The sequence below is a fragment of the Alligator sinensis genome, unplaced genomic scaffold, assembly GCF_000455745.1.
Source record: "Alligator sinensis unplaced genomic scaffold, ASM45574v1 scaffold50_1, whole genome shotgun sequence".
NCBI classification, from domain to species: Eukaryota; Metazoa; Chordata; order Crocodylia; family Alligatoridae; genus Alligator; species Alligator sinensis.
In genome coordinates, this window is record NW_005842059.1 from 1,080,493 (window position 1) to 1,090,451 (window position 9,959).

Sequence of the window (9,959 nt, forward strand, 5' to 3'; positions counted from 1 at the left end):
AGCCTGGAGTGATGGCATTAGTAGTGCAACCTGGGGGTGAGATGCATGGAGGGCTGACAAGAGGTCTAAAAAAAATAGATATATAGATACATAGATGGGGGGGAGGGGGGGGAGAGTGTGAGTGTGAGAATGAACATCTAGGTCAATGACTTTCAACTTTTTCATTTGCAGCCCCCTAAAAAATTTCAAATGGAGGCACAGACCCCTTTCAATGGCAAGTGAGAGCGTTCACATACTTTTGATTGATTGTAGTCATCTTTCATGGACACCTTAACACAGTCTGTGGACCCCCAGGGGTCCACAGACCACAGGTTGAAAACCACTGCTCTAGGATACAGAACAGACACAGCATAACTTGGTCATGCTACGTATGCTGTGAAAAAAGGGGAATGTAATCCAAGGCAAGGTACTGTGGCAAGAGGCAAATAGGGTTAATAGCGTTGTATAAGGTCTTAGTAAGGCTTTTTCAAGAACACCACGCACATTCCAGGCAGCAAAAAGCTCTGAGGATGATCAGAGAGCTCCAGAGAAATGGAAAGCTTATTTTACAAGAGGTGGCTAAGAGAACTCGGCTTCCTCAACTTGGCCAAATGAACAAACACCAAGCAAGAATATGATTATTCTCTCAATCGGGTGCAAACACCAGGGAGGGAAATGAGCTATGCAAGCAAAAGGACAAGGCTGGCACAAGAACAAACTGATATCAATTGCCCATGATTACATTTATATTGGAAATCAGAAGACGGTCAAGAGCATCAAGGTTCTGAGACAGCCTCCAAGTCGGGGAGTAAAGGGGGGAAGAAACTAACTGGTTTTAAAGACACAGCTTGATCAGTTTACGAAGGGTTGATACGCTGCGATGCCTGCAACAGACATGATGATCTGGGTTCAATCACAACCCCCATTAGTTCTCTATTAGTTTCCCTGTTCCAATAGGTCTCACATTCACCTTCTCTACAGACTGCTGAACAGCGAGAACAAAAGAAGGGAACAGTGTGAGGAAATAGGGTTACTGGTGTAACAGGATGGAGCCCCCCAGGGGCAGCTGTCACATCCCCCTGGGCAGCCATATGGCTCCTGCCCAGCAAAATCTCTAAGGTAGCCCTCCCTTGATTACTCACCTGCCATGCCTTGTTCACAAAATCGCAAATGACTAACGAGAACATAATTTGGGACCGTTCATTTGACACCAGTCTCAAGGGAATCTGATTTCCCCAACCTCAGAATAACACTTAAGTTAAAGTCTGTCCAAAGTAAATATGAAAACATCCAAACCTGAGTTGTACTGGCTGAACATATTCCTTTCGAAATCTTTTCAGGTCTGCACTGATGGGCTGCTCTCCTTTCTCGATAGCCAGTTTGTCTGCTTCAGTAGGCTCAGGCTCTGGGATTTCAAACCTGCAAATAAATTCACCATAAAAACCATTGGCAATGATTAATGAATTAACACATGGAATGATTCATGAATTAAGGCAAGAGGACCTATTCTTAGAAATGTTTGTACACAGTCGTAGCTGAAATATTCAGATTCACAGAAATTTAGAGCTGGAAGGGACCTCATGAGATCCTTGGGTCCAGCCCCCTGCTCTGGGCAGGGCAGACTGCTGTGGGTCAAATAACCCAACACCACCTTGCTACCACAAGCCATTTAAAATGAAAATCAAGTACAAACAGTTAATATTGAAAGATCCTGAATAAATGAAGAAACCATCTGTATTAACTTAATTCCAGCCTCATCTTTTAGTGCATCTACCCCAGTGACATTTGGCCCTGACTGGATCAGGAGAGGTGCTGCTCACAAACGAGCCATGACAACACGGGAACTGTGGCATGTACCGGTCCAAGAGAGAGAACTGCTGTACGTTATTGGGAAATGCAGCACTCATACTGTGATCGAATCAGAACAGAAAAAGCCATGTCCTACAGCAGCTGCCTACAACAGCAGCTTTTACACTCTAACTCAGCACCTCGCAGCTTTGAATCTGCTTTCACTGGCTGTAGTTGGACTGTGACAACAGGGGCAGACAAACAGCATGGCAGCAGCAGGCAGCACACACAGTGTAGCAGCAGCTGACTTAGCCAGTACAGATCAGAGGCAAGTACATACAGCCTTAATCCCATCTGATTCACTACCCGGCTATCTGGAAGTCCACACCTTTGGTTATGTAATACAAAGTTAAGGACTGCATTACTGCTCTTTTTCAACTTTATTTTTCCCCCCTCCTCTGATTCCTAACTATGATCCATCTCCTCGATTATCTTCAGAGTCCTATAAAACCCTACCCACATCTAAACCTCAACTCATTTTTTTCTTATTCTCTTCCCCCCACTTTCTTCATGGATTACCTCCTGACCCCCTTCACTTTAAATAAGCATCTCTTTCTCATCAGCATCCCTCCAAGGTCTTCCTTAAATCCATGAGTAATTACACTACTGATTTCACTACAAATGTTTATTACTCAAGAAGTTTTGAGTCTTGCACTGTTAGGTTGCAAGCTGCTGGTGACAAGGACCATATCTTTTAGAGCTAGAAAATCCTTGTGTTTGTGTACAGAGCTACATAATTAAAAACCAGTCAGTTTTGCTATTACTGTTTAGGAGAGTACAAGGGACTTCAGACTGGAACACCACTGGGTTCAGTGATCTACATGTGCATTGGGTGACATGATCCATGACCCCAACACTTACCACTAGAAGGACAGCAAGATATCAGGCTAGCTAACAGGAGGCACTACTTCACAGTCAGGGCATCTAAGATCTGAAACCAACTTCCAAGGGAAGTGGTGCTCACTCCTACCCTGGGGGTCTTTAAAAGGAGGCTAGACAGACACCTTGCCGGGGCCGTTTGACCCCAGTATTCTTTCCTACCCATGGCAGGGGGTCGGACTTGATGATCTGCTCGGGTCCCTTTGGACCCTGCCAACTATGAAACTATAAAAGTAAGGAGAGAGTGCGATAAGACATAGGCACAATGGTCAGGGAGTGATATGCACACCTCTTGTTCTGTCATATTTGTTTTCTTCTCCCTCTCCACCAGTCAAATGCATTTAAAAAAAGCCAATCAAATCAAATTAAAAAACGCTACCCCCCAACGTTTTCAAGCTTATAAAAAACATGTTTCAGACCAAAAGCTCCTTCTCTGAACTGTAGCTATAACAAGTGGTCCATAATGGGAGTGCTATAGCCCTGTGCTTGTTATCACTAGTAAAGCTATTATTATGTGATACAGTCGCTGTCATGAATTTAGTGACTTCCAGTTCAAGGGCACCAGTGGGATTCACAAAGTTACACATCAGACTACTTTGCAACACTGGAATAGAGGTAGGCAGCAGCTGCATGACAAGTGGCTTAACATGACAATGGAAGAATTGTTTTATAGAATCATAGAAAATGAGGGCTGGAAGGGACCTCAGGAGGTCACATCTAGTCCAACCTCCTGCTCAAAGCAGGACCAGCCTCAAGTAGGACATTGTTGAGCAGGGTTTTGTTGAGCAGGGCATTAAAAACCTTAAAGGATGGAGATTCCACCACCTCTCTTTATCCATGTTGTCAGCTCCTTCTTATGAAAATACCAGAGTCCTTTAATATTCATGAAGAAAATATATCCACCTCCTCCAAGTTCTCCAAAACACATACACACTATATGATCCTCATGTTACTTTTTGTGAAGCTGAAGCTCAGCCAGCTCTGCCAGGATCTGAAACTATGGTCAGACTAAAGTCTTTCAAATTAAGGACTCATGCCTAGCATGCACCCACACACATGCTCAAGGCCCCAAGACATCCTTTGGTAGTGGATGAAAGAGTGCAAGTGTACCCAAACGGGTATACTCATGGGGCAATGGGCTGGGCTATGTTCTGGAGTATGCCCTGCTATTACACCAGCCTTGGGGATCGACGACAGCCGCTTCCCTGTAGTGATCCCTGGTAATGCTGCTGATGGCCAAGAGCTCCCGAATTGACAAAAACACCAAAGTGCGCAAAGAACAAGTTACGGACCCCATTTTCGTCATATGAAAGAAAAATACCAGCCTTAATTAACTCAGTGTACTTTATTAGTACAGCTATAGCCTAAAATTTGGAATTGGTTAACTTATACTTAATATAATAATTTGGAGAGAAGGAGCCAGTGTTAAACTTTCACTGTTTAAGAAAAACACAAAAAAGAAAAGAAAAACAAAACAAAACAAAACAAAAACAGCTGTGTTTTACAAATATAGGGAAACTTGAAAAACCATGAATATCTGGTACACTAGCCAGACCACAACGCGCCATCACATTGTTTTCAAAACATCAGGTGAAAAACAGCAGGTAGACTAAAATACAACACCCCAGAACAAAAAGTTTTCTGCTTACCTTTCAATCAACAAACTTAACAATTCTTGGGGCTTACAAAAGGAGCGGTATGTGGTCAGGAAAGTGCGTACAAAATTTGGATCTGTAAAAGCAAAGCAAGAAAACAAAAGAATGTTATTGAATGATTTTGACTTTTATTAAAAATCAAACTGTAATGCACACAAATCTCGACTCTGTAAAATTATGCTGGAATAAGACAGATTTAAAAACAAGTAGAAGGAGTGTTTAATGGCAATAAATCAGAATTACTTTATACTTTAACAATTGTATAGCATGATTCAGATGCAGTTGTATCAAATGCCTTTTTTATTTGTATTAAAAGAAATGGCATGCTAGTGGCAAGAGGTTAAGTCAAGCATTCAAATTTAGTAAGTTCCAAAATTAAGGTCACCAGTGAGGGCCAACCTGTTTGACAGGTGTGCCGCAAGTGCCCATGTCCTCCCCGAGGTCCACTCTAATCCCCTTCCTCTGCCCAGTCTCCTGCTCTGCTTTCTCCTTTCTTCCTTACCAGCTGCTGTGCTGTCCGTTCCCTCTCTGATCTGTTGGGTACTGCACATCAAAGGCTGCCTGTCCCACATGTGCCATAGGTTGGTCACCCCTGACTTATGATATCTGAATTCAGCCCTTTTGTGCAATTTCTTTATAGAAGCATTGAAGAATAGAGCTTGGAAGGGAACTCAGAAAGTCATCCTGTGACTGGATATGGCCATACGCCAGCCTGACCCCGCGCACACAATCTGACTGTGTGCAGGGCCACGTTACTCGACCCACAGGACTGCCCACAGGGAACAAAAAATTGGCAGCAGGAAAGCAGCAATTAAATGCTGCTGCCGCTCCCCCGCCACCAAATTTGCAGACTGGTGGTGAGTCCTGTGGACACGATGACATTGTTCTGTGGGGCAGGATCTGAGCACCTCTGTTCTAGTCCAATGCCCCCTGTTCACAGCAGGATCAACCATCCTCAGCTAAACCATTCCAACCAAGTGTTTGTCCAACCTACACTTAAAGTCTTCTAATGATGGAGATTGCCCTGAAAAGTTGTGGAATCTGTTCTACTGTTTATCACCAGGGACCCTAGTTTTCCCTGGTAAAAAAAATAAATAATAATAATAATAATAAAAAAGCAAATTCTCTGATAAAACCCCCAAAATCCGTGATTAAAATGACACACCACTATATACTGTATATAGGTATCAATTGAACACGTTTTATTGATATATTTACCATTTTAAAGCAATTTGGAAGGCTACCAGTGCCTCAATCAATATAATAAAGTAAATTCTAAAAATTGTATAAATTTAGGTATATAATTTTGGGTTTATCATGCAAAATCAGAGCTCTCCCTGCCTCCTTGGCTCACAGAACACAGATCCACGTCCCTCACTCCCCCCCTCCAACAGCCTCCCCCAAGCCCTTCTGGTGCCCCTCACTTACCACCTCTGCTGGTGCCCCTTGCCCCCACCCACAGGTCTGCCAGAGGGGACTTCTAGCTGCCAGGGCTACGGGGCCAGGGACCTGGATTCGCATCCCCCTGCCCCCCACAGCAGCAACTGAACCCTGGCTGCTGTGGCGTAGTGGAGCACAGAGCCTGGCTTCCCCTCCCCTATGAGCGGCACAGCTGGTACAGAGCATGTGGGGTGGGAGCAGGTGTAGGCTGCCTGCTGCGGGATCAGGCAGGGGGTGGGGCCAGCTCCCCAATGCTGCATGCATTCCCAGGGCAGCGGGGCAAGGTGGACCCATTCCCCCAGATCCATGCACAGGGTGGGGGTGGATGCGGGCTCAGGCTCCCTGCCCTCCATCGGGGCCTCCGCAGCCCAGTGGATGTGACCCAGAGCGGCAGGGCAGAGCAGAGCTGGGCAGGGAAGCTCCTTGCAACTGTGAGCTCCGTGCTGCCCTGCAGCAGCAAGGGGGCACAACCCCATGCTGCCACCCCCACTGCTGCCAGGTGGGCAGGAGATGCCTTGCCAGGGCAGCGTGGAGCTCACAGTGGTAAGGAGCTTTCCCACGTGGACCCGATCTGGTCTGCCGTGCTGGGTCTCACCCACTGGGCCACGGAGGCCCTGGGGGAGGGCAGCAGGGTGGGAAGTATGAGCCCACAGCAGGCAGCCCACACCTGCCCCTGACCCATGCACAGATCTGGGGGGCATGGGTCCCCCCTGCCATCCCCGGGAGCACATGCAGCAGCGGGGAGCTGGCCCACCCTCCCTGCCCTCCGGATGAGCTGCCTGTGGCCCCGTCCTTCTCCCCCCTGGGGCCTGGTGGCTGCACATTCCAGCCCCAGGCCCTAAGCCCCATGCACCGCTTGGCTGGGCAGCAGCCCCAGCCCAACTCCCTCCCTCCGGGGTCCTCAATCTGCAACCCCCATAGACCTATCTGCAGGAGCTGCTCTCCAGGCTGCCTGGCAGCCTTGTGTGTGTGTGTGTGTGTGAATGTGCACATGCGCATGGCACCCCTGCTTGATCGCCCTCCTTCCACTCGGTTTTGCAGACAGCTGTTTGCAAAACTGAAAAATCCACGTGTTTCTCCATTAAAATGAAAAATCTGTGTTTTTTTTCGGGTAAAAGGGGAAATCTGCGTTTTTCTCAGTGAGAAATGGAATACCCGGATCCCTGTTTATGACACAGCCAATGTCACGTACTAATTTTCCACAGGACCCCATGCCTCCTTGCCAATGCTGGATGGCGCTCACTGAATATGCAACTATTTAATATTCTGTTTTTCCTCATCCAATTAATGTGCTGTTTGCGACACACCATTTGAACCTGCTCTGAAGAAAAATGAAGCACACGGAAAAAGCCCACGAGGAAATTATCACTGCAGCACTTGAACAGTTTACTGTAATGGACTTTCTTCCTAATAGCTCAGCGAGATGAGGTAGCATTTTAAGGATGGTGAATGGAGATGCATTAATGTCAAAAGCAGAAGCTAATATGGGATGCCTAATTTGTGCTGCCCATGATCTGACTTTTTAAAATACAATCAGAGTAGATTTTCATAGCACTGTGTTCAAGGCATGATTTTCATAGATTTCATTTGTAGGTGTTATATTCACAGCATATCTGCAACTCAAAACATAAGTGTGATAAATGGACTCTGCAGAAAATGAGGAACAAACAGCTAGCGGACATCTGTGAATGTCTGATTTAAGTGATTTTCTCAGTGTTACATAGGAAGTCGGAGGAATAAAGAGAGAATCCAGTTCTCCAGGGCAGCATTCAATTGACATGGTCCTGCTGGTACCTGGAAGACCCAAAAGTTCCCTGCTAGAGGGGCTCACTCTTCTGCTCAGGCTCACACCAATCTCCAAATCTAGAGACAGGAAGGAATAATTTCCCCTTAAGGCAGGGGAATGGATAATGGCATTTTCCTTCCTCTGTAGCACTGGAAATGATAGTTTTCCTTAGCTTTTGAAATTCTCCTGTACAGTATTAACCAATGACTTCATTTCTGTTCCTGAAATTCCCTCCAACTGAAGGCATCCTAAAGATGATAAACCACCTGGATTCACTGCCAAAGCAGAGTCACAGAACCACAGAAAAAAGGGTTGGAAGGGATCTCAGGAGGTCACATTTAGTCCAACCCCCTGCTCCAAGCAGGACCAGCCCCAACGAGATCATCCCATCCAGGGCTTTGTTGAGTGGGGCCATAAAACCCCCCAAGGATGGAGATACCACCACCTCTCTAGGTAACCCATTCCAGTGCTTCACCACCCTCCTAGTAACAAAGTTTTCCCTAATATCCAACCTAAACTTTCCTGGCTGCAACTAGGCCAGTCACACTAGAAAGACAACGGCCTCTGGAATAATCACAGGATCAACACGTATGGTCCTGGTTCTCAACTAGGGTGCCGTAAGCCCCTTTCAGGCATGCTGAGTGCAGGTGCCGCCACAGCTAGGTGGATCTGCCCCGCAGCTCTGTCTGGAGCCTGTGCTCTTCCCAGACACCTTCCTGGTCTGACCCCACATGCTCTAGACAGAAACAGAGGCGTGCCAAGCAGGTGGGACTGTTCTGCACCCTCTATTCTTGGGACAAGCATGTGGAGTCAGATCAGGAAGAGCTATGGCAAGAGCATGCACTTCAACTGCAGCCCTTTGCAATTCCTGGCTGGAGGATCCAAGCTGGGTTAGAGTAACTCGCCTGGCCAGAGAAGCCAAGTGCAGGGCACTCTGCACAGGTACGAGCACCTTTCTTCCCCCCCACCAGCACCACACAGGGGCACAGGGAAGTTTTGCCCAGAGCACAAAACTCGCTATTTGTGCCTCTGCTCCCATCTGTTTTAGGTTCATCAGATAATCCTAATACAGGGAAAAGCATGAATCACCCTGGCTGAGAACCACGGAAAGAAACTGAGAGCACAACCGTGGTTCTCAACCGGAGATGCTGCCACATTTATAAGTGTTTTGGGGAGTGTCCTGACTTTGAAAGGGTTGAGGACCACTGAAATAAGCACACGGGTTCTAATCAAGGTTTCACCTAAAGCCAGTCTTAATCCTGACACTGTGAGTGAATGTAGCTACTTGACTTGTCAGCTCCATGTTCTGTTAATGCAATTTACAGGTGTAATTTCCTAGCTTTTAAAAAAGCAAAGTGAAAAGACCTGCTCCCATCTTATTGATGCCCCACATGATTTTATCTGGTTAGAGCCTTTCTACGCAAACCAGGGGCCTCCGGGCTACTGCCAGGTCATCTTACAGTAACTGGCAGTTGTCGGAGACGATTCCCTTCTGTGAGCATCGCTAGAGGAAGATGAGGCCCACTTTCTGCCACTGGGTTTCTTAGCTGTTTGCTGACACCAAGGGGCACTGAGACCCAGGAATCCTGGGCCTAATCCAATTTGGAGGGACTACTGTTGATTTGTTACAAGTACTTTTGCCTCTTCGTCCTGCCCAAGCCAGATCTCTCTTGCCCTATCCCTCCACCTGGCTATGTCCTATGCTCCTCTTCCAATCCCCTCACACCGATGTCCCGTTCCGTACCCCCATCCCAATCCCACTTGTGTTCCCGTCCCCCAACCCTTGTGCATTTCAGTCCAGCAACTTCTTCCTCCTTGCTTCCTGGACGCAGTAGATAGGGCATCAGGGTATAGCAGTCTTCTTGTTCTCAGTTCCCGTTTCCCCCGATGCAGCAACCTTGGCAGAACCTGCTCAATTCAGCTATGTCTCTACAGAGGAAGTGCAAATGGTGGTTTTTCCTGAGGCTCATAATTTGAGAAGTTAGGGCGCTTTTGAATGAGGTGGCAGATGGCACACCCTTGAAGCCAAGAGGGTTTCGCTGCTGAACTGTCAAGTCCCTGTTCCAAAACATGAGGACACCTGTCTTATTTGTAGCCCTCTGAACTGAAGGACGCTCAGCAGTTCACATGACAGACAGCTTTACTAAAATTACCTGAGCACTTTAACCGGTGCTTTTTCGTCTGAATCCATTCAGAGGTCTTGACTAGCAGAAAAACGAGCAGAAGAGGAAAGGACTGAACTTGTCCATTATAAAGAGTACTTAAAGCAATAGGATATAACAAAGGTAATACTGCAATACCTGCATACATGTGGTAGGTGAGCCTTTCAATGAGTTTCACTACCGTTCCTCCTTTGATGATGGGGATTCCAT

The 9,959-nt window shown here is 46.7% G+C and overlaps 1 protein-coding gene across 1 annotated transcript in view; it reads right to left on the reverse strand.

The window, feature by feature from the left end:
- SOS2 (SOS Ras/Rho guanine nucleotide exchange factor 2) overlaps window positions 1-9,959 on the reverse strand; it is a gene marked incomplete at its 5' end in the record, with an annotated part of 57,639 nt that overhangs the window by 21,520 nt on the left and 26,160 nt on the right. The window contains 3 exon segments of the mRNA XM_025203496.1: window positions 1,276-1,398; window positions 4,356-4,437; window positions 9,888-9,959. The exon segment at window positions 9,888-9,959 is cut by the window's right edge and continues 551 nt beyond it. Coding sequence (XP_025059281.1) covers window positions 1,276-1,398; window positions 4,356-4,437; window positions 9,888-9,959 — 277 coding nt within the window.